The sequence below is a fragment of the Amblyraja radiata genome, chromosome 4, assembly GCF_010909765.2.
Source record: "Amblyraja radiata isolate CabotCenter1 chromosome 4, sAmbRad1.1.pri, whole genome shotgun sequence".
Taxonomy (NCBI): Eukaryota; Metazoa; Chordata; class Chondrichthyes; order Rajiformes; family Rajidae; genus Amblyraja; species Amblyraja radiata.
In genome coordinates this window covers 70,514,180-70,539,352 of record NC_045959.1, presented here as the reverse complement: position 1 = coordinate 70,539,352, position 25,173 = coordinate 70,514,180, and the positions used below count along the sequence as shown (strand labels likewise).

Sequence of the window (25,173 nt, the reverse complement as noted above, 5' to 3'; positions counted from 1 at the left end):
GTCACTGTACGTTCATGGTCCATGTGACAATTAAGTATCTATCTATCTATCTATCTATCTATCTATCTATCTATCTATCTATCTATCTATCTATCTATCTATCTATCTATCTCTCTATCTCTCTCTCTATCTCTCTATCTCTCTATCTCTCTATCTATCTCTCTATCTCTCTATCTCTATCTCTCTATCTCTCTATCTATCTATCTATCTATCTATCTATCTATCTATCTATCTATCTATCTATCTATCTATCTATCCCTAGAGCTAAAGTGTTTGTGAGCAAACAGGCTGCTTTTATGTAGGTGACTCCAATTGCATCAAACACAATAGAACGACTCTTTAATTTCAAATTTGTTGGCATATTGCCATCTAGAGAAAATTGATCTATTACATGGCATTCCCAATTTATAACTGCATTTTAAAACAACAACTCAAACTCTAAGTCAGTATAACATATTGTCTGTTATTCTACCTTGGCTATTCAAAATAAATCATTGGCTATGAACTAAATAAATAATGTCCGGCCCAAAATAATGTCCACGTCAAATTATACCATTTGAAGACAGAAACGATAACTGCCTACTCTGGCTCCTCTTCTGAAGTAACTCAATGCCCAAAAAACAGAGATGTAATCCTTTATTTTCATTCCAGACATGATTTCTAATTCATGTTCCATCATACACCTAATATTTGCTGCTCATTTGACATTTTGCACATTTATTATAACTATTTTAATTTAGAACATGAAGTCCTCTTCCTGCCCAAGATTTGTGCTACTTTGGTCCTGGTTGCTCCACTCATCTTGCAACAATTCTCAGATTAGATACATGTATTGATCATGTGCATTTTTAATATTTTGTGCAATAAGGTAATAGTCCCAGATCATACAGTTGAACAGTTGAGATCATACTGTTAGGAGGTTAGTAGGGAGAGATAGATCAGCCATGATTGAATGATGGAGTAGAATTGATGGGCCAAATGGCTTAATTCATGATCTCATGATACCTATATTTAAAAAGAGAACTATAAAATGTGAGGGGACTGAAGATTGTTTGGAATAATACTGGCAGGAAGAATGTTATTTGAATAACATTTAAAAGACAAAATTAATGAATATTTAATGCAGCGTTCTTTTTTGTGTGTATGAGACCGGCATTGCAACAAGATCCCAACAAGTGATGATAAACTATGCAGAGTGACTTGGGCAGGTTGGATGAGTGGGCAGATGCATGGCAAATGCAGTATAATGTGGATACATGTGAGGTTATCCACTTTGGAGGCAAGAACATACACCAAGCCAATTAACCTACCATATAACAAACCATATAACAATTTACAGCACGGAAACAGGCCATCTCGACCTTTCTAGTCCGTGCCGAACACATAATCTCCCCTAGTCCCATATACATGCGCTCAGACCATAACCCTCCATTCCTTTCCCATCCATATAACTATCCAATTTATTTTTAAATGATAAAAACGAACCTGCCTCCACCACCTTCACTGGAAGCTCATTCCACACAGCTACCACTCTCTGAGTAAAGAAGTTCCCCCTCATGTTACCCCTAAACTTCAGTCCCTTAATTCTCAAGTCATGTCCCCTTGTTTGAATCTTCCCTACTCTCAGTGGGAAAAGCTTTTCCACGTCAACTCTGTCTATCCCTCTCATCATTTTAAAAACCTCTATCAAGTCCCCCCTTAACCTTCTGCGCTCCAAAGAATAAAGCCCTAACTTGTTCAACCTTTCTCTGTAACTTAGTTGCTGAAACCCAGGCAACATTCTAGTAAATCTCCTCTGTACTCTCTCTATTTTGTTGACATCCTTCCTATAATTAGGCGACCAAAATTGTACACCATACTCCAGAATTGGCCTCACCAATGCCTTGTACAATTTTAACATTACATCCCAACTTCTATACTCAATGCTCTGATTTATAAAGGCCAGCACACCAAAAGCTTTCTTTACCACCCTATCTACATGAGATTCCACTTTCAGGGAACTGTGCACAGTTATTCCCAGATCCCTCTGTTCACCTACATTCTTCAATTCCCTACCATTTACCATGTACGTCCTACATATCTGTACGTCTTTGGAGTGAGGGAGGAAACCAAAAATTTCAGAGAAAACCCACGTGGTCACGGGGAGAACGTACAAACTCTGTACAGACAGCACCCATAGTCGGGATCGAACCCGGGTCTCCGGCGCAGCAAGCGCTGTAAGGCTGCAACTATACCGCTGCGTCACCATGGTCTTGGGTTAAGTTTCAATGAACAGGAAAGTAAACAGGAATCATGTACATGGGGTTCAAGAAGGAACTGCAGATGCTGGAAGATCGAAGGTACACAAAAATGCTGGAGAAACTCAGCGGGTGCAGCAGCATCTATGGAGCGAAGGAAATAGGTGACGTTTCGGGCCGAAACCCTTCTTCATGTACATGGGGCTGCTCCTTGCAATGCTGAAGCTTGGTCTATAATGTTGATCAACTGGGACCACAATGTCGTAACAGCTGAGAAACAGAGAAGAGTGCTCGACTGTTAACAGTTAACAGGGTCACAGTTTAAGAATAAGGGGTAGGCCATTTAGGACTGATATGAGGAAAAACATTTTCACCCAGTTGTGAATCTGTGGCATTCTCTGCTACAGAAGGGTGGATGCCAATCCATTGGATGTTTTTAAGAGAGTTAGATTTAGCTCTGAGGGCAAACGGAATCAAGGGATATGGGAAAAAAGCAGGAACGGGGTACTGATTTTGGATGTTCAGCCATGATCATATTGAATGCTGGTGCTGGCTTGAAGGGCCGTATGGCCCACTCCTGATCATATTTTTTCTATAGGAATTAATTGCAGATGCTGGTTTAAATCGAAGGTAGGCACAAAATGCTGAAGTAACTCAGCGTGACAGGCAGCATCTCTGGAGAGAAGGGATGGGGAACGTTCCAAGTCGAGACCACTGAATCACGTGAATCGTTTTGTCATGACTGATCAAAGTGGCGAAGGAATATTTTGGTGTTTAGTTTTCAGATACAGTGTGGAAATAGGCCCTTTGGCCCACCAAGTCTGTGCTGACCAGTGTTCACCCATACACAAGCTCGCTCCTACACACTAGGAACAATTAACCCCCAAACTTGCACGTCTTTGGAATGTGGGAGGAAACTGGAGCACCCAGTGAAAACCCACTCTGTCACAGGGAGAATGTACATGCTCCATATAAACAGCACCCATTGTCAGGATCAAACCCAAGTCTCTGGCACTGTAATGCAGCAACTCTATCGCTGTGCCATTGTGCTGCCCGGTGATATTGGGGGCATACAGGAACTGTGCATAATATGGGGCTAGAATTACACAGACTCACATATTACTTGCTCACCTCTGCTGTCAAACATCTCCTGACTCATGTGTGAGAAAGAACTGCAGATGCTGGTTTAAATCGAAGGTAGACACAAAATGCTGGAGTAACTCAGCGGGCGAGGCAGCATCTCTAGAGAGTAGAAATGGTCGACATTTCGGGTCGAGACCCTTCTTCAGACTGAGGTCAGGGGAGGGGGTGGGACAAAGATAGAATGGAGGCGGACACAGTAAGACTAGTGGGAGAACTGCAAAGTGGAAGGGGATGGAGAGAGAAGCAAGGGCTATCTGAAGTTAGAGAAGTCAATGTTCATACCGCTGGGGTGTAAACTACCCAAGCGAAATATGAGGTGTTGTACCTCTAATTTGCGCTGGGCCTCACTCTGACAATGGAGGAGGCCCAGGACATAAAGGTCAGATTGGGAATGCGAGGGGGAGTTGAAGTGCTGAGCCAGTTTGCAGTTCCAACCATCTATCATCTCCAAATCCAGTGCACCAAAGACTAAGCAAGTCGTCCTCAGTCCTGTGGAACCGTAGTAAGAATGAGGAGATTATTGAGAATTTATTGAGTCTTGGAACTGACAGAATTAGTCAAATGCAATTTCTTGAATTTCCTGTTTGTAATTGCTGATCTAGATAGGAACAGACCTGCCCTTGTATGCCAGCGAGGGAAGGTTTTATTTTCCTTAAGGAAGGTGGCTGGAAGATTCATGCTGCAACTTTAACATGCATTCTTCCAAGCTTGAATGTTACACAAACTGCTGTAGACTATCAAATGGAAAAAAATGAAGACTTCTAAATGATGAGTACCAGGATATCCGCTGCCACATCGGAGAATCTCTGTAACCTCTTACCCAGTCCTTAGCCCACCCGAAATCCACTGCTGTGTATTAGACTCACACTCCACAACTTCAATAGTCGGTATACAGAACCCACCAAGATTACTGCAAGGAAACTATCAAACTAGTGCATGAATACTGAATTAGCAGCTTCCCTCAACAAGAACTTTCTCCTTATCAGTAAGAACTAATTTCAATTTTGTGCATATTGCTCGAGAATGGAGTTCAGAATGCAGAAATCTGGAGAAATTTGGTGGGCCAGGCAACATCTGTGGTGGGAATGGGCAACCGATGTTTCAACTGAAGGGTCCCAATCCAAAGTAATGCCTGACCATTCTCTCCACATATGCTGTCTTGCCTTCTGTGTTTCTCCCGCACCCTTCTTTTTGAATAAGATTTTAGCATCTCAAGCCCCTTGTGTTTCCTGCACTATTCATTTAATTTTTGAATGAACCTTCCCAGGGCCGCTACTCGTGGAGTTTAGAAAGTTAAGGGGAAACCTCATTGAAACTTACAGAATAATGAAAGACATAGATAGAGTGGATGTGGAAAGGATGATTTTGCTGGTGGGAGAGTCGAGGGCCATAGCTTCAGAATTAAAGGGCACTCTTTTAGAAAAGAAGTGGGAGGGGAACTTCTTTAGTCAGAGTAGTTAATCTGTGGAACTCATTGCCACAGGGCTGTGGAGGCCAAATCAGTGGATATTTTTAAGACAAATTCTTGATTAGAATGGGTGTCAAAAGGGTTATGGGGATAAGGCTGAAAAATGGGATTGGGAGGCAGAGATCAGCCATGATTGAATGGCACAGTAGACTCGATGGGCCAAATTGCCTAATTCTACTCCTATAATTTATTAAGAGCCTGCTCAGCAATATGTTCTGAAATATTCAGGAAAAATATCATTAACGATAGTTCACATAATGTATTGTTATAGAAGACACCTTCTATACTATTTTTGAGGAACCTTGGTAATTTCTGAATTAAGCTCATTTGTACAAAAACATTTATATCCTTAATTTGTTCATTCTGCTCAGTGAACCAAATGGTAGCTGTTCAAATGGCAAGCCATAATCCACATAATCACATCCAGATCCAAAAATAACAGGTTTTCTTCAATAAGAGCTAAAATGATATTATTTCCAGATGCACAGAATATCAAATCAATATGCCTTTTTTGTGAATTTTGAAAGCTTGGACAATTCACATCAATACACATGAAATGATGAATAAAATATGATTTATTGTTATGCAATACATTATTTGGCACACATTGATTCCCAATCCCTTAATACCACAGAATTGAAATGCTTGTCATTGTGGTTATATCATTTATTTGCTGTCAACTAGAGTTGGAAATATATCTCTCTCCACCAAATTCTTTGTCCAGGCTTTAGACTATTGTGAATCCTTCTATCTATGTTATTGAGGGCTGAGTGCTACTTAGTAGAATTGCCTCTTCAAATTTTAATTCTCCTCGTCACACATATTAAAACTTCCTCAGAACTCATCTCTTCATCCAAAATTTTGCCTTCTAACCTTATTTCGTTTTTTTTTGTGTAAACTTAGTTCTATGAATTCTGCCCTCTGGTAGTTTTTGTCTTTGTTCTATCTGTTTTACTTGTGGTTGACTTGATTGTATTCATGTGTGGTATTGTCTGATTTGATTGAATAGCACACAGACAAAAGCTTTTCATTGTATTTTGGTGGATGTGACAATAATAAATTATATCTATACCTTATTTGTTACAGCAATCAGTAAGCATCCTAGATCCCTCAGCCACAAATGCCATGCACAAGCTAAGGTGTTTTTAAATGAGATTTTACAAAGTATCATAATCTATTCATAACTAAAACTCTGATCTTGTGCTCTTCCGGTTTGCGGTGTTTTTCTATCTGCGCAAAAACAGTACGTGATAGCGCTACGATTATTTTTGCCAAGTTACTCACCGTTCTCCTGTGCTGCGAGTGCAACAAGTTTCGTTCCGATCGGTGGCATATTGTAAAAGTTATCGAAATCTTTAAAAATCGTATAAAAATCTTAAAAACCGCTTGTGCGTATTCCTTCCATCAGCCCCACGCAGATTGGTCTCTTCTGTCAGTCAATGCCACGGCCGGGATGGCGACGCCCCTTTGTGCCCCACCCGGGGTGGGGGTTTCAGTGGAGTCCCAGTGGAGGCCCTGGAGTCTCTATCATCCTCATCATTCACCCCTTTCCCCCGCCCGCCCTCTGCAGCAATGGCGGTCCCGTCTACCCGTCCCCCTGGGTCTGTCTCCTCCGCCGCCGCCGTTGCCGTAACTCACCCTCATGGCCTTCTCGGAGGAGATCTTCTCCACCAGCTCATCAAAACTCCTGGTGCCCACCGTGACAAACCCCCCCCCCGCCCCGCAGCCCAGAGGCAGCAGCGAACAGGCAGGCAGGTAGACTGGTGGGCTGCACGGGGACGGGCCAAACGGAATGGGTAGATGGAGGGTGGGTTGTGTTGCAGGAGAGCCGAGCAGTTTGCACAGAGTTTGAGTAACACACACACGCGATGCAAACTGGTCCAATCATCAAGCCAACGGGATCTAAACCACAGCTAACAATGAATGACCTGTGGAGGAAGGAACTGCAGATGCTGCTTTTTATGGATGGAAGGAGGGAGGGAGGGAGGGAGGGAGGGAGGGAGGGAGGGAGGGAGGGAGGGAGGGAGGGAGGGAGGGCAGGCCTGGGGAAGGGGAAAAGAGAGGGAGGGAGAGGTGAGGGATTGGGGGAGGGAAGGAGGAGAGGGGAAATATCCTGGGGAGGTGAGGAGGGAGAGTGGGGGGATTGAGGAAGAGGAATGGGGTAGCAAAGGAGAGGGGGAATGGGAGAGGTAAGGAGAGTGGGTGAGGGGGGAATTGAGGGAGAGGAGGGGGGAGTGGGAGAGGTAGGGAGTGGGGAATAGAGGGAGAGGAGGGCAGTGGGAGAGGTCAGGAGGGATAGTGGGGGGATAGGGGGAGGTGAGGCATGGGGGGTAGAGGGAAAAGAAGGAGGTAGGGAGGGGAGAGGAGTTATGGAGGTCGGCAGGCTGTGACTGAGGGTAGGGGAAAGTAGAGGGAGGGAGGGATTGGGGGAGGGGAGGAGGAGAAGGGAAAGGTGAAGAGGGGGAAGGGAGTGCTGGGGGATGAGGGTAAATGAGCCGCACCTGTGCCAGTTGGGGGCTATGTGTGAGTGATGCAATATTGCGTTGGGGGACCAGGCCTCTCGTGTGACAGGGACCCAATGGGTCCCACTTAGTCTAGTGTTTTTTTAATATTGTTGCCTTTAGTAGATAACTATTACTCAAAGGTTAATTAAAAAAAGACTTTTGAGGATCCAGTTTAAATGCATTTTAATTTGTAGTACAGATGAACTGTGTTATTTTGATGAAAGAGTGAAACCAGAGATGAAATAGTTGCCCTTTGATAAGACACCCTCTGTTCTTAACCAGCAATACTGTTACAAATTACAGGCCGCTGTAATTTGAACTTGCCTGAAGACACTGGTTTAGCACTCAAGCACTGGTGAGACTGGATTTCTGTGGAGTGCACTGTGTAGATTTTTCACACCCACTTCTGCTGACTGAGTGGAATGTGAAGATAGATACAAAGCTGGAGTAACTCAGTGGGTCAGACAGCATCTCTGGAGAAAGGGAATAGATGACGTTTTGGGTCGAGACCCTTCTGAGGCGGACATATAGCAAGAAGCTTCAGAATGGGGATGAGGTGAGAGGTTACACAGATTCACATACAGTATGTGGCAGTGGAGGTCCTGGTGTAGGGAATTTAAGGCTGTCTTGTATTTGTAAGGGGAAGTTGTCCAACTTGCCTTGAGGGTATCGGACCTTGTGTAAATCTTACCAAGCAGGTGGGTATGAGGCTTTCACAAATGAGATAGCAAGAATTGTTGTAGTGTGTGCCTGTTGGAGTGAACGGCAAGGCTGGAGAGTTGAGGGATGAGATATGTGATGTTCTGGTCAAGAAAAAGGCATACAACAGATTCAGGCAGTCGGGATCAAGCGCATCCCTCTGCGAGAATAAGAAGTGTCGGAGAACACTCCCCGGAGTGTTTCCCAAGCAGGATGGCGGTGGAGAGGTCGGGTGCTGGGAGTGGGCCAGTAGGAGGATGACCCGAGATAATGCTCCCAGCGCCTTCAAAGTCGGCTGCAGGAGGCGCCCCCGGGACACAAAGACGGCTGGACGAGAGAGGAAAGGGACTTTGGTTTGTGGGATCTGCTCCAGTACATTATGCATGTGAGCTGACCGGAATTTGAATAATGGCACCAAAAATGGCAGCGCCAGTCCGAGTAATATCCAGGAATTTCACTATGCAGTTGCATATGTGACATATAAAGAACCATTGCACTATTAGTAGCCAAGTGTAGCTGGCAGGCACGGAAATGGAAAATCATTATATATTGTGGGTATATTAAAAGAAAAATTATGGTTAAAGGAAAAAAATGCTTGGCTGTCTTTCTGTAGAGCCACAAGAGATGGGGGAGATAGTAAATAAGTACTTTTCGTACATTTTTATTGAAGCTAAAGAATTGAGGCATAGGAATTATGGCATCTTAGATCAGATACAACTTAGCAAAGAGATACAATTGGCTGTTTTAAAGCGCAATAAGTTGGGTAAGGTCCCCAGGACCTGGTTAAGTGCATGCCTGGACCTTGCAAGAAGATCGGTAGGAAGTAGCTGAGTCTCCTGTCTCTAGGTAGGCAATAGCTGAGGCTCATGTAGATAGATTTACACCTATGTTAGCCACGGGTGATGTTCTGGAAGATTGCAGGATGGGTAATGTGGTATTATTATTTAAGAAGGGCACCAAGGACAAACCAGTGATCAGCAGGCCAGTGTGCCAGACGTCAGTGGTGGGAAAATTGTTGGAGTGGATTTTAGGTACAGGATCTACCGGCATTTGGATAAGCGCACAAATTGATTAGGGATAGTCAGCATGGCTTTGTGTGTGGGTGATTGTGTCTCCTAAATCAGATAGATTATTTTGAAGAGGACTCACGAGGGCTGGGCAGTGTACGTGTTATTAGCGGACCTTAACAAGGTCTTTGACAACATAGGATCGTCTTGAGTTATAGAAAAATGTTTTGAAGTTTAGAGTTTAGAAGAATGAGGGGGCACCTCATTGAAACATACAGAATAGTGAAAGGCTTGGATAGAGTGGATGTGGAGAGGATGTTTCCACGAGTGGGAGAGTCTAGTCTCAGAATTAAAGGGCGTTCATATAGGAAGAAGATGAGAAGAAATTTATTTAGTCAGAGGGTGGTGAATCTGTGGAATTATTTGCCACAGAAGGCTGTGGAGGCCAAGTCAGTGGATATTTTTAAGGCAGAGATAGATAGATTCTTACTTGGTACAGGTGTCAGAGGTTATGGGAAGAAGGCAAGAGAATAGATAGATCTCTACAGAATGTATAGATCAGCCATGATTGAATGGCGGAGTAGACGTCATGGGCCGAATGGCCTAATTCTACGATGATCACATGACCTTATGGCATGAAAGAAATTCAATCATCTTCAATCATCTTCATTGGCTCGTTGGAGGCAGAGGGGTGACCCTAGTGAAGGTTAGGGTGTATGGAATCCAGATGAGCTGTCCAATTAGATCCAAATTTGACTTGGAGGAAGGAGAGAAATTGTAGCTGTGGAGTTTGTTTTTCTGATTGGAGGCCTGCAACAAGTACAGTATCATAGGGTTCAGTGCTGGGTCTACCATAGTTTGTTATTTACATTAATTTTTCGGAAGAGTATGTCGTAAACATTGTTGGTACATTTGCAGATGATGCCAATGTTGGTGGTATGATGGACAGTGAGGAAGGTTATCTACTGTAAGTTTACAATATTTTTTTAAATAGCCAAAGTATCCAAATAACAAGCTGATCCCATTCACAAAAGAATTCACAATAAAACATGCTTTTTAAATCTCACTTTGTCATGAATTTCAATGCCAATGGAAGGAATTGATTGTTTAATTCCCATAAATTTTACTCTGTTGGTTTATAACCCTGCTGCAGGCAAGGATCGTTTTACACATGCGTTTATTCAATATCCACAAACATCCACTCTCAAGATAATCAAAATCATTATTTTTGCTCAATCATGTCATAAGAATATCTAAACTATCTATATTTTGTGTTATTGTCTATCCATGATCAATATTTTCATACTAGACCTGACTAAAAACTTAAAAACTGGCAGATCTGGAGCGCCGCTGATGGTAGGATTTGTAATAACTGTACAATTCCTGGGAGAGCAGGAGGATGAGGGGTGATCTTATAGAGGTGTACAAAATTATGAGATGAATAGATCAGGTAAACGCACAGTGTCTCTTGCCCAGCGCAGGTGGAATCGAGAACCAGAGGGCACAGGTTTAAGGTGAGGGGGAAAAGATTTAATCAAAACCTAAGGGGTAACTTTTTTATACAAAGGGTGATGGGTGTATGGAACGAGTTGCTGGAGGAGGCAGTTGAGGGAGGTGCGATCGCAATATTTTAGAAGCATTTAGACAGGTACATGGATAGGACAGGTTTAGAGGGATATAGGCTAAATGCAGGCATGGAACTAGTATAGATGGAACAAGTTTGTTGGTGTGGACAAATTGGGCCTAATTTCACATTGTATGACTATGGAAATAAAAGTGGAAATGACTGTTATCTTCTGCCGACTAGTGTGCAACACAAGCTACTGATCACCTTTCCTGGATGCCTGCTCCTAACTGCAGGAGTGAGTACCTGCGCAAATTTCTGTCTTCAAGCTAACCCTAGCTGACAGACAAGGATTTAGTGCTGGCCATCCATCAATAAAAGCAGGAAGCTCTGTCCCCGGAAATGCTTTGACCTGGCCCTTTCAGGTTACAACAGAGTCATACAGCATGGAAGCAGGCCCTTTGGCCCAACATGCTCACACTGACCATGATGCCCCTTCTACACTACTCCCGCCTGCTTGCTTTTGGCCCATATCCTACTAAACCTTTTCTATCTGTGTACCTGTCCAAATGTCTTTTAAATATTGTGATAGTGCTTACCTCAACTACCTCAACTACCTCCTCTCGTAGCTCGTTCAATACACCCACCGTCCTTTGTGCCACCAACTGCCAAAGAGATAGAATCTTTGTATGCCTTAGAATGTAATTAGAATTTTAAAATAGCATTTATCTTTCTGAACTGTTTAATTAAAAAGTGAAAATCATTTGCAAACAACAAACAATGTTTTGTTGCATTTTAATATTTTAAATTAAAATAAATGAGGAACTGTCCTTATATTCATCCCAGGTTTATTATATTCATTGCTATTTTCCATTAAATTAAATGAGCCACTGTACTTGCACCAAGTTTAATCTGGCACTAAGCTGTGGGCGGATTTTCCAGTTTGGGAAATCCGCAGAGATTTGCGATCTGTTATTTGCTGAGAGAAATTTAACCCCGGAGTCGTGTCCTCAGTGCAGCATTCAGTTGAGAGGAAGCTTGGGAAGGCTGTTACTGGCAAGTGCCAAATTTCCATGCAGTTATACAGTTAGTGGTTATCAATGGACCTGTCAGCCTTTCAGGGCCTTTTGGAAGATCTGTAGCTTTGGTGTACAATTTGAGGTGAGTCCACTCAAAAATAGATGCATTTTCTAAATACAATTTAATCACTGTTTGAATTTTCAGTCTGACTTGGAGGCGCCCATTTTACTATATAAATATTATCATCACAATAAATGTACCGAAGTGCAGCAAAATACCTTTGTGGATATTTGTTAACAGAAAATGTTTACACCTATGATAGAGTGAATAATAAGGCAGCCATGCAGTCCCCTCATTTTTACTTCCAAGTGTACCATACCTTGTTAGGTGCACAAGGATCTTTATTTGCTGCAACATCTCAAGGTTGCATCCTCTGAAACCGTGCATTTAAACTTTTTTGTGTTCTGCTTTTGTGTTGAATTAATTAAAAAAGTCAAAATCACTTGTTATCAAATCAATGACAAATGAACAAGTCGGAAGAAGGGTCCTGAAATGTCACCAATCAATGTTCTCCAGTGATGCCCCCGACCTGCTCAGTTACTCCATCGCTTTGTGTCTTTCTTTGGTAAACCAGCATCTGCAGTTCTTTGTTGCTACATGAATGGTCTGTCCATTAAACTTATGTAACATAATTATTTCCAAAAGAAACTTAAAGAAAGATCATATAGTAAGCAATCAATATGAGTAATTACAGGAAGTAGCAGTATATCAGCTTAATTAATTTTCTGTCTGCGCATACACTATATTATATATTAAGGCTACTGGGGAGACTTTAAACTAGTATGGTTGGGGGGAGGGACTCAAATTGGGAAAGCTAGCAGTCAGTGTGTGAGGCAGGAGGCAGAGAATGGTAGCACTCTGACCCAAAATGTAGGGGAGAGGGAAGAAAAAGGCAATAAACAGAGAATAAGAGAGGGTGGGTTTCTTAAATGTGTATATTTTAATGCTAGGAGCATTGTAAGAAAGGTGGATGAACTTAGAGCCTGGATTGACACCTGGAAGTATGATGTTGTGGCGATCTGTGAAACATGGTTGCAGGAGGGCTGTGATTGGAAACTAAATATTCCAGGATTTCGTTGCTTCAGGTGTGATAGAATTGGAGGGGCAAGAGGTGGAGGTGTTGCATTGCTTATCAGGGAAGATATTACAGCAGTGCTTTGGCAGGATAGATTAGAGGGCTCGTCTAGGGAGGCTATTTGGGTGGAACTGAGAAATGGGAAAGGGGTAGCAACACTTATAGGGGTGTATTATAGACCACCAAATGGGGAGCGAGAATTGGAAGAGCAAATATGTAAGGAGATTGCAGATATTAGTAGTAAGCACAAGGTAGTGATTGTGGGGGATTTCAATTTTCCACACATAGACTGGGAAACACATTCTGTAAATGGGCTGGATGGGTTGGAGTTTGTAAAATGTGTGCAGGATAGTTTTTTGCAGCAATACATAGAAGTACCTACTAGAGAAGGGGCGGTGCTGGACCTCCTGTTAGGAAATGAGACGGGTCAGGTGGCAGAGGTATGCGTTGGGGAACAGTTCGGGACCAGTGATCACAATACCATTAGTTTCAATATAATTATGGAGAGGGTCAGAACTGGACCTAGGGTTGAGATTTTTGATTGGAGAAAGGCTAACTTTGAGGAGATGCGAAAGGATTTAAAAGGAGTAAATTGGGACAGTTTGTTTCATGGGAAAGATGTGGAAGAGAAATGGAGGACATTTAAAGGTGAAATTTTAAGAGTACACAATCTTTATGTCCCTGTTCGGTTGTAAGGAAATAGTAAAAATTGGAAAGAGCCATGGTTTTCAAGGGAAATTGGACACTTGGTTCGGAAAAAGAGAGAGATCTACAATAATTATAGGCAGCATGCAGTAAATGAAGTGCTTGAGGAGTATAAAGAATGTAAAAATAATCTTAAGAAAGAAATTAGAAAAGCTAAAAGAAGATATAAGGTTGCTTTGGCAAGTAAGGTGAAAGTAAATCCAAAGGGTTTCTACAGCTATATTAATAGCAAATGGATAACGAGGGATAAAATTGGTCCATTAGAGAGTCAGAGTGGACAGCTATCTGCAGAGCCAAAAGAGATGGGGGAGATATTGAACAATTTATTTTCTTTGGTATTCACCAAGGAGAAGGATATTGAATTATGTGAGGTAAAGGAAACAAGTAGAGTAGCTATGGAAACTATGAGATTCAAAGAAGAGGAAGTACTGACACTTTTGAGAAATATAAAAGTGGATAAGTCTCCAGGTCCGGACAGGATATTCCCTAGGACATTGAGGGAAGTTAGTGTAGAAATAGGCTATGACAGAAATATTTCTGACAGAGTTCCGACAGAGTTGACGTGGATAAGCTTTTCCCACTGAGAGTAGGAACGATTCAAACAAGAGGACATGACTTGAGAATTAAGGGACAGAAGTTTAGGGGTAACATGAGGGGGAACTTCTTTACTCAGAGAGTGGTGGCTGTGTGGAATGAGCTTCCAGTGAAGGTGGTGGAGGCAGGTTCGTTTTTATCATTTAAAAATAAATTGGACAGTTATATGGACGGGAAAGGAATGGAGGGTTATGGTCTGAGCGCAGGTATATGGGACTAGGGGAGAATACGTGTTCGGCACGGACTAGAAGGGTCGAGATGGCCTGTTTCCATGCTGTAATTGTTATATGGTTATATTATCTAATTATGAAATGCCCAGGTGGAATTCCTCCATTTGTCAACCTCACATAAATTATTTGCAGCCTCTATGCTTCATTTTACTTCGGAGTCACGTGAGTGACTACGTGAAGAAGGGCCATCCGTCTGCGTGCGCGTCATTAGGTCTGAACGCAACGTGCGACGGACTTGCAGAGGCACTGCGCCCTCCCAGGCCGTCGGGATCGGCAGGTAAGGATAGTTGAATCACTTACCTGCGTTCTTTCGGGCTATAAACTTTTTGTAGTTTCAGGGCCCAGATGTCGAGGAGACGGTCCGCGGGGAAGTCGGCTGCCGAAGACCGCAGCATTTCCCAGTAGCGGGCAACGGTGTTTCCCGACATTTAGCGCCGGCAGCTGAACCGGCAGGAGACTTGTTGCAGGAGGAGAGCTCCGTTGGTGGTCCTGCAGTACGGGAAAATCCACCCGCAAGTCAAACAACCCGTTGACTCAGAAGAGTCCGGGGAGGGAAAGGGATACTCTCCCTCAACGGAGAGCGTCTGAGGACGACTCTCCCACATAGGAGCAACTTTTTGGAGAAGTTGCTCCAACAATGACCTGCTCTAAGGAGAGAGCTGTGTCAGCCCAGGCCTACAGCAGGCAGTACCGGGAGCCTCGCATAATGGGGCAACCCAATGTCTTCCCCATTGGAGGGGGAAGTACATATGGAAGAAACCACTCTGAATCAGAGTACAAAAGCAGGGGGGGGGGGAAACCTTCCCAGGGACAAGCAGAAGAAAGGAAGTAAGTAAGTAACTTTTACTTATATAGCACTGTTTAAGTTAACTTGCACCAAAGAGCTTTACATAAAATAAATAATAAGCACAAAAGAAAAGAAATACTTCTGCAATCATCCAGGTTCCACTGGGTGCTTCCCTGGATAGAGATCTAGAAAATGTCTCCTGCTCTGAGGAGAGGAGCATTCACGGTCAGTTTCAGTCTGACCCAAACCAAGAATCTCATTTAGGCCCGCTGGAGGGGCCATGTCAGCGCAGGTATCCTCAGGGGCCTGCGACAGCACCTGTTTTCAGGGCTACCTACAAATCTCACTCACAATGGAGGGGAGTGTGAGTGATCAGTAGGTAACTGATCTCGAATTACAATACTATACAATACCATTTATTTGTCATTTGAACCTCACATAAAGTTCAAACGAAATTTGGTTTCGAGATCAGTAGGTAACTGATCTCGAATTAAAGTATGAACATACTGAAGCACATGCATATGGCCTCAAGAGACAGCAGTTGGCAGAATATCCGCACAAATGCCGCAAGGGAACAGCGCTATCAGGGTGACTTTGGAGAAACCAGCCGCCGAATCCTCTCTTCAGGTAAGACCAGAAGAAGGAAGCAAAAGCTGTCGGACCAATCAAGGTACCAACGACAAGCAAACTTCATCAGTAGGCGACAACACACCCCACACCTCCATAAGGGGTAAGCAGTTCACTGAAGCCGGTGGTAGCTTGAAAGCTGGGCACGGAAATATGATCAGAGTCGTCTTTCAAGGCAGACTCAGAATTATGGCCAGAATTGTCCGACAAGGCAGGCTCAGTGTGATAAGGTTTTCAGACCAAGACCCAAGCAAAGGTCAGGAGAAACATGGAATCCACACTTCCTACCAGTCCAACTCCCAATCAAAGAGAGAAAAGGAACCCGCATCAGGGGCCTTTGGGCTTACCACAAGACCATCGGTAGCGATGGAGGTAGGTGGGTCTGGGTTTACTGAAACAAGGGATTGTGGACCAGTTACATGTTGGTAATTTGACTCTTGTGTTTTTGTTCAAAATGACAACAACATGAATTTCAGATCTGGTTTTAAAAAACAGATAACAACATGTGATTATTTTTTACTGCACAACATACATAGGTTCCAAGCAGACTTGGAACTCGGACCGGAATTGTCTTCAAGGCAGGCCCAGTATTTTGGGCAGGATTGCCTTCCAGGACAGGTGACAGATGGAGGATGTCACTTCATCCAGGTTTAACTCATTTGTGCAGTACACACTTTTAGAAACAACAATTTTTTGTTACGGTCTAACTACTATTTTATAGGAGCTTCCTATAAAATGGTCACATGGCATGCATCGACCTCAAAGATGCATTCTATTCGGTGTCTATTCATTAAGAACAGGAGATATTTGAAATTTAACTGGATGGCATGGCTCTGCCATAATGGGTTGACATCAGCTCCTAGACTATTGACCAAACTACGGAAACCAATTCTGGGACTACAAAGGTCTCAAAACCACATAATAATGGCATATTTGGAGGACATTTTCATTTTGGAGGCACCACGAATTGGCAGAAGCATCAGTCAAGCAAACCAAAACCCTGTTTGAAAGAATTGGTTACCTCATCCATCCAGTTAAATCAAAATTGACACCTACAAGGGTAATTGATTACCTAGAATTTACTATCAAAAACAGTAAATATGTTGGTGACTTTGCCTAGGGGCAAACGACAATATTAATTAAGCCTGCAATGACCTGATAGTCAAATTCTAGCCATCTATCAGGCAAACAGCGAGTGTAATTGGCAAATAGTAGCTGCATTCCCAGCAGTACGGGCCTTTGCATTACCAGAACTTACAGCAAGCAAAGGAACGAACACTCAGATTACATGCAGGCCGAATTGGCAAACTATGGATTGCCAGCAGAGGCCATTGTTGAATAACTATGGTGGATAACGAATGGGAGACAGCTCAGGGAAATTTTGCTCGAAAGCCAGTGAGGGTTCTTCAGACCTATGCAAGCGGCTAAGGATGGGGAGACACCAACACAGTCTAAAGCTGTGGGGGCAGATGGAATGAGCAGGAGTCTGTAATTCCCCAACACATGGAATCAATTACCCAGAATTGTTGGGGGCACAATATGGACTCAAGGTTCTCTGTAGCGATATGCAACCGGTGCTTGTTCAAATTCAGATTGATAACACCAATGCGGTGGCATATATCCATTAACAAGGGTGGTGTAAAATCTATATCTTACGACAGATTGTCGAACCTCATTTGGCACTGGTGTATCGAGAGGAATATTTGGGAAATCTACGAGATAGATATAACACGGTGACAGATGCTGGATCACGAATGTTTAATAACACAGAATGGATGTTGAATCAGTATTTAACAAAATAACTACACGATTTGGCATACAAGATGTTGATCCGTTTGCATCTGGACTAACCATTAGTTACCCAGATATGTGTCCTGCGAGCTGGATCCAGGAGCAAGGCAGTGGATGCTTTCTCCCTCAATTGGGGAGGAATGTTTATGTATGCTTTCCACCAATTTGTCTCACAAACCGATGCTTGACAAAAATCAAGCAAGACTAAGCCACAGGCATATTGGTAGTGCCAGATTGGCCTACTCAAGCCTGGTCCCCAAAAATTTTGGGAATTATAGTCCAGCCAGTAATGGCTGTACCCAAGAGCAGGGACCTCCTAGTGAACCCAATTACAGGGAGCAATCATCCACTACATGAACGTATAACTTATTGGTCTGCAGATTCTGAGGAGGCCATTTCAAGGCATAGGACTGTCCGAACAAATACAACACAGTTCGGATAACGGATGTCTTGGAGTTCCTATCAACTGTACTATAACTATAAACTAAGTTAAGCGCACTCTCCTCCAATCTGATGCCGGAAGCAGGGCACAGTTCGATAGGAACGCACCCCTTTACAACAAAATTCATGAAGGGAATTTACAATTTAAGACCTCCAAGGCCAAGGTACACTGACACATGGGATGTGAGCGTGGTACAAACCCTACTTTGACAGTGGGGACCGCCTATAACTAACCCTGAAGGTGGTATGCTGACAAAGAGTCCAGACACTGCAAAAGCTACGGTTGGACCACATGACCACCAATATGAACAACATAACATTCCTAATCAGGAACCTGATAAAACAGAGCAGGCCAGGAATGCCAGGGATGGAGATCCAGTTCTTGACATATCCAGAGGACCAATGGTTGTGTGGGTGGTAACATACTAACACCACTATCTGAGAGTTACGGAGAACCTCAGAGGCTCAGAACAATCGGTCCTCATCAGCCATAAAAAAACCACACCCAAAGGTGTCAACTCAAACCATCTCCAGATGGTCAAAAGAGGTAATGGCGGTAGCAGGAGTAAACATTTATATGGTTAAATCTCACTCCACCAGGGCTGCATCTACGTCGGCAGCAAGAGCTATGGACGTGCCCCTTGACGACGTCCTAGTGGCTGCAGGATGGACAAATGAAATAACGGTCCACCGGTTTTATAACAAACCCATAACCGGACTGGGGGTGTTTGCACGTACCATTTTAAGTTATGTCCCTTAGTTTCCCCCCAAGGTTATGAGGGGTAACTTTTTTTAAAACTTTTCTTTCATTTAAAGCATCAGTTTCTTTACTTAACTACGTAAAGTCTGAATGCTTTAATGATTACACGCATCCATGGTCAATCCATTCAGTGTGTTACGCCTGGATTCGTAACCGGCGTCTAATCACAGAGCTTTGAAATCTTCACGTAGTCACTCACGTTACTCCGAAGTAAAATAGTAAGATTAAACGAGAACTTACCTGTTTTAAGTTTGATCTTGATTTTATGAGGAGTTACGATGAGCGATTATGTGCCCACCGCTCCCACCCTCATACTATCAAGGTCATATGGAAGTTCTAGTTTCTTCACAATCTTACTATTCTCAGGCCTTTTTATCTGTGATTTAACACCGCTGCTTTGAAGATTGACGCGCACGCAGACGGACGGCCCTTCTTCACGTAATCGCTCATCGTAACTCCTCATAAAATCAAGATCAAACTTCAAACTGGTAAGTTCTCGTTTAATCTTACTATTTTCAGAGTCAAGTTTCTCCAGTACACTTTATTCCATTCTGAACACCAGACTCTCTATTCTGAAAACCAGTCTCTAGCCCCACAGGAACATTTACTTAAACACAAGGAACCGCAGATGCAGGTTTACAAAAAAAGGACACAAAGTGCTGGAGTAACTCTTAATCAATTTATTTGGCTGGGTGTCTAGTTTTGGGAAACAAATCTTGACTTCCTTGCTAATGATTGGCTAATTTAACTCATGGGTGTATCAGTTCTGACGAAAGATCATCAAGCTGAAATCTCTTATTCCTCTTCAAGGATGCTATCTGACTAGCTGAGTATTTCTAACTTGTATGGGTTTTACCTAGTGTGTGGGGTGTTAAACTAGGATAACATAGAACTAGTGTATGGGTGGTAATTGGTTTGCGCTGACTCTGGGCCGAAGGGCCTGTTTCCACGCTGTATCTAAACTAAAGTAAAATGATTTCAAGTTGACCACCTTTCATTAGTATTGTGAATTTTTATATTGAACTGTATTGGTTTCCTTGGTTGCCTTTCCATATTATTTCCACTGAACTTACATTGGGAATCTGGCAAAAATAACACACAAATTTTGATCCCAATATATTTCTACACACATCGGAATATTAAGCGGATCAAGTATCAAATCCAGTTATTCCTTTATTTTGTCTTTGGCTGCTTTTAATTGTGTACATCTCTATTTTATTGATAGCAATGAATTACACATGAAGAATGACATTCGCCTGAATTTACTAGATGATGGTACCTTAATGATCCACAACACACAGGAATCTGACCAAGGAACATACCAATGCATGGCCAAAAATGTTGTGGGAGAAGCAACAACTCAAGGTGTTCTACTCCGATACTTTGGTACTCCAAGTAAGAAATCATCCTCCTTAGAATATTCTTTATTTCTTTTCATTCTGTAATTATTTAATGATTTCCTTTCTTCATTCCCGTTCTCACACCAGCTGCAACTTGAAGTAGCTTCATATCATATTGTGGAGGTTTAGAGATTAATCCAGAGTTTAGTTGCAAAGTGAACTGTGTTTGCACTGAATTTGAAATAAAATATTCGACTGAAGGCACTGAAGAGGTATATTAAAGTCAGATGAGTCCATTTACAGAACATCAGTTCTTGCTCTTTCTTGTAACTGATGGAATGTTGGTGGGTTATCTCTCCATGGTCCATTTTGCAGAATGTCCTTATTTATTTTTGAGAATAACATCAGTTTAATCAAAGTGAGATGTGATTTACATCTGTTCCTTATAAGTTCACTTGTTGCCTGTGAAACCACAAATTAACAATCCTCTTCAGTCCTTGTTCCAGCAAATTGTTTTCTTGTGCCTTTAGAAAAACGAAAGGAACTGGTGGGGTATAAAGGTAAATTAATTTTCACGGTGGTCCCTGATCATCTGGCATCAATGAAAAATGACTTAAATTAATTATACATATTGTTTTATGTGAATTCCTTGGATCGCCCAATACAATATGTAATCAGAAAGTTAAGAGAACTCAATGGAATTTCATAGCAAAGATGTTCATATTAGCACCACTTATTTTAGCTATATAAGAGGGTTGCACTGGGGACTCAAAGAACTGCAGATGTTGGAATCTTGAGAGAAACGCTAAGTGTGAGAGGAACTCGGCAGGTCAGGAAGCATCTGTGGAGGACAAATTACATTTTGGATCGGGACCCTCCCTCAAACTGACGGTAGTAGTGCGGACAGAGGTGGAAAAGAGAGGTGGGGGTGGGCCAAAGCCTGGCTTGTGATATTGGATAAAAGTGAGTGGGTTTGCATGGAATGTTTAAGAAGGAACTGCAGATGCTGGAAAAATCAAAGATAAATAAAAATGCTGGAGAAACTAGTGGGTGAGGCAGCATCTATGGAACGAAGGAATAGGTGACGTTTTGGGTCGAAACCCTTCTTCAGACTGATGTGGGGGTGGTGCGGGCGGGAAGCAAAAAGGAAGAGGCGGAGACAGTGGGCTGTGGGAGAGCTGGGGAGGTGAGGGGAAAGACGGAGAAAGCAAGGACTACCTGAAATTGGAAGTCAATGTTCATACCGATGAGGAGTAAACTACCCAAGTGAAATATGAGATGCTGCTCCTCCAATTTACGGTGGGACTCACTCTGGCCATGGAGGAGGCCCAGGACAGAAAAGTCAGATTCGGAATGGGAGGGGGAGTTGAAGTACTGAGCCACCGGGAGATCAGGTTGGTTATTGCGAAGTGAGCGAAGGTGTTGGCCGAAACTATATAAGAGGCTTGGTCTCACCGATGTAGAGCAACTGACAACTAGAGCAGCAGATGAAATAGATGAGATTGGAGGAGGTGCAGGTGAACCTCTGCCGCACCTGGAAAGACCGCTTGAGTCCTTGGATGGAGTCAAGGGGAGGAGGTAAAGCGACAAGTGTAGCGTTTCCTGCGGTTGCAAGTGAATGTACGAGGTGAAGGGGTGTTTTGGGTGAGAAGGGACAAATTGACCAAGGAGTTACGGAGGGAGCGTTCTCTGTGGAAAGCCGAAAGGGGAGGAGATGGGAAGATGTGGCCAGTGGTGGGATCCCGTTGGAGGTGGTGAAAATGTCGGAGGATTATCTGCTGTGTGTGGCGGCTGGTAGGGTGGAAGGTGAGGACAAGGGGGGACTCTGCCCTTGTTGCGAGTGGGGATGGGGAGTGAGAGCAGAGTTACAGGGTATAGAAGAGACCCTGGTGAGAGCCTCATCTATAGTCAAAGAGGGGAACCCCCGTTCCCTAAAGAATGAGGACATCTCCGATGCCTTGGTTTGGAAAACCTCATCCTGGGTGCAGATGCAGCGTAGACGGGGGAATTGGGAATAGGGAATAGAGTCCTTACAGGAAGCAGGGTGGGAAGAAGTGTAGTCCAGATAGCCATGGGAGTCAGTGGGTTTATAGTAGATGTCGGTAAGTAGTATGTTACCTGTGATGGAGATAGTGAGGTCCAGAAACAGTAGGGAGATGGCGGAAATGGTCCAAGTAAATTTGAGTGCACTGGGTTTGCATGGAAGATGCGTTGGGGAAGTAACAAAGGTTAGAAGCAAAAAGGCGACAAAGGGTGTCAGATAAAGAGAAGCTGAGTGAAATATAAAGTGAAACGGACGGATACAGGTATGAGGACAGGGGAAGAGGAAAATTACACTATTACACAATTAGGTATTTGGCAGAATTCGTGATTCCAGAGTATCCAAAAATCTGAAACTTGCTATATGTTTGAGTGCGTTTTAACTGAAGGCTCACAATTTATGATGTGCTCTTAAACCCTACCTGTTCATTCCATAACATAAAATCAATAATAGCAGGAGTCTGAAGTTCAGTATAATATCTGAATGAATGAAAGGAAAACTCGCATTTATAGTATCTCCTTCAAAATGTCCCAAAACAATTTATAACCAATGGAATATTACAGCTACTGTTGTAATAAAGGAAATGCAACAGTCAGTTTGCATACAGCAAACTCCTCCAAGCAACAATGTGATTGTGACCAGTTCATTTATTTTATCTTAAAGCTTTTTAATGGAGTAGGGTATTGCCCTGAGACCCAGTTCTCAAAAATAGTGTTATGGACTTTAATGTCCATCTGCAAGCAGACAAGGTCTTGGATTCTCATCACATCCAAAAGATACCCAACAGTACATATCAGGAGCATTAGCCTAAATTTTTCAGCTCATTTCTTTTAACTGGTATTTGTAACCTCGGCCTTCTGATTTGGAGGCAAGACTAGTGGACACACAGCTGATAAATTGAATTAACTTGAATCAAAGTTTGGGTGGCATGGTGGTGCAGCGGTAGAGTTGCTGCCTTACAGTGTTTGCAGCGTCAGAGAACCGGGTTCGATCCTGACTATGGGTGCTGTCTCTACGGAGTTTATACATTCTCCCCATGTCCTGCATGGGTTTTCTCTGAGATCTTCGGTTTCCTCCCACACTCCAAAGACATACAGGTTTGGAGGTAAATTGGCTTGGTAAGTATAAAAATTGTCCCTCGTGTGTGTAGGATAGTGTTAATATGCGGGGATCGCTGGTCGGCGCGAACCCGATGGGCCGAAAGGTCTGTTTCCACCCTGTATCTCTGAACTAAACTAAACAAAAGTTATTGGTATTGCTAGTTCTCGTATTCAAATTCAAATATGAAAATAAGAAACCATGTTAATGGGAGATTTGACAAATGTTTCAAATGACAACTCTACCAAAGACTCAAGTGATGCACGACCGTACTTTAATTTGGATTGATGATTGTACAGTTCCTCTTATGATGCTGAACTTAGAGCATAAATTACATACCTTAAGCTTCCCCGTTAGTTTAAGTGTGAGTGAAGCAATGTTTATTTAGGGGAAGGAAGAAGATGTTAGAATCATACACACATGGGAAGTCTTATCATGATTTTTAGATCCAAATTTCTTTGTAGTTTACTTCATCCATTTTTGTTGGAATGTAAACTATGGTGCCATTTTTGAATATCAAGGTATTTTCATTGCAAAATACTTATTTGCATAAATATGTAACGCGCTAGATCACACACAAGCTCAATCAATATTTACAAACTTGATGGTACACAATTACTTGGCATTTCAATAAGATTTTACAAAGAACGATGTTTATTGTGCCTCAAATTTCTAATGCAGCCAAGCCCAGTTTCGTGATTCAGCCACAAAACACTGAAGTTCTGGTTGGATCAAGTATCACATTGGAGTGCAGCGCCACTGGGCATCCCCAGCCTCGAGTTACATGGACTAAAGGAAATGGAGAGCTGCTGCCCACACACTCCAGGTACAATACCACTTCCTCAGGTGGCCTCTTTATTCGGAATGTCACTCTGCAGGACCACGGCCAGTTCATCTGCCACGCCAGCAATAACCAAGATTCCATCCAGTCCTCGGCATCCATCATTGTTCAGGGTAAGTGTTTTCACCATTGATGAGTGGTGATTCATGACTTTGTTTATGGGGAGAAGGCAAGAAATGGGATTAGGAGGCAAAGATCAGCCTTGATTGAATGGCGGAGTAGTCTCAATGGGCCGAATGGCCCGATTCTACTCCTATAACTTGTGAACTTGTAGTTTCACCAATTTGCATTTCATTTTTACCGTGACATGTGCGATATACTAAAGCATACTCGTTGAGCTAGGCTTTCCAAAAATCCACAGTTCAGTGTTGGTAGGGAAAATGGATAGAAAGTTATAGAAACCAGGTCATAGAGTTGTACAGCACAGAAATGTGACGTTTGGTCCTCTTTGTTCATGCTGCCATTTTATCTATCTATTCTAATCCCATTTACCAGTATTATGTGGTAGCATTATAATTGGCAATATAAGTACTTGTCTAAATGTTTCTTAAATAAAATTACCTGGCCTGTGCTACATCCTCAGACTTCAAACCATCTGGGTGACAAAAACGTAATTTCTTCCCCTCTAAATCTCCTATTTCCCACCATAAACCTTGAATGTGTCTTCCCGCCCAAGGGAAAAAATATTTACTATTTACCCTATCTATGCACCATATAATTTTATTTACATCTAAATGTTGACTACCTTGGATTCCTCCGCTCCAGAGCAAAGAAATCAAGTCTGTACATTCTCTCCTTATGATTGAAATGCTCAAATTGAGTTGACATCCTGGTGAATCATCCCTGCACCTTTTCCAGTGCAATCACATTCTTGCTACAGAGTGATCGCCAGGGATGCACATAATGCACTGTTATCCTTTCCCATCCTAATCTGCCACTTAGTCCACATAAAAACACCGAATGCAGGCAGTTTACTCCCTCACATAAATGATGTTCAAGGGCCTCATCACTCCAACCAATTATAAGCTCATTAATTAACGTGTGTCTTAAAATAGATGTTGTTTTGTTGTATAAAGGCAGCTCTGATCACCACGTGGGTGTTTATTTGTTTATCGACATTTCAAAAAGTTACCTTTACAAT

The 25,173-nt window shown here is 42.7% G+C and overlaps 1 protein-coding gene across 1 annotated transcript in view; it reads left to right on the top strand.

Moving 5' to 3' along the window:
* The window catches only part of pxdnl (peroxidasin like), a 498,663-nt gene that overhangs the window by 307,305 nt on the left and 166,185 nt on the right, over positions 1-25,173 (top strand). Inside the window, exons 8-9 of the mRNA XM_033020388.1 lie at positions 19,938-20,107; positions 23,873-24,145. Of these exons, the coding sequence (XP_032876279.1) occupies positions 19,938-20,107; positions 23,873-24,145 (443 nt within the window). The remainder of the gene's footprint in view (positions 1-19,937; positions 20,108-23,872; positions 24,146-25,173) is intronic.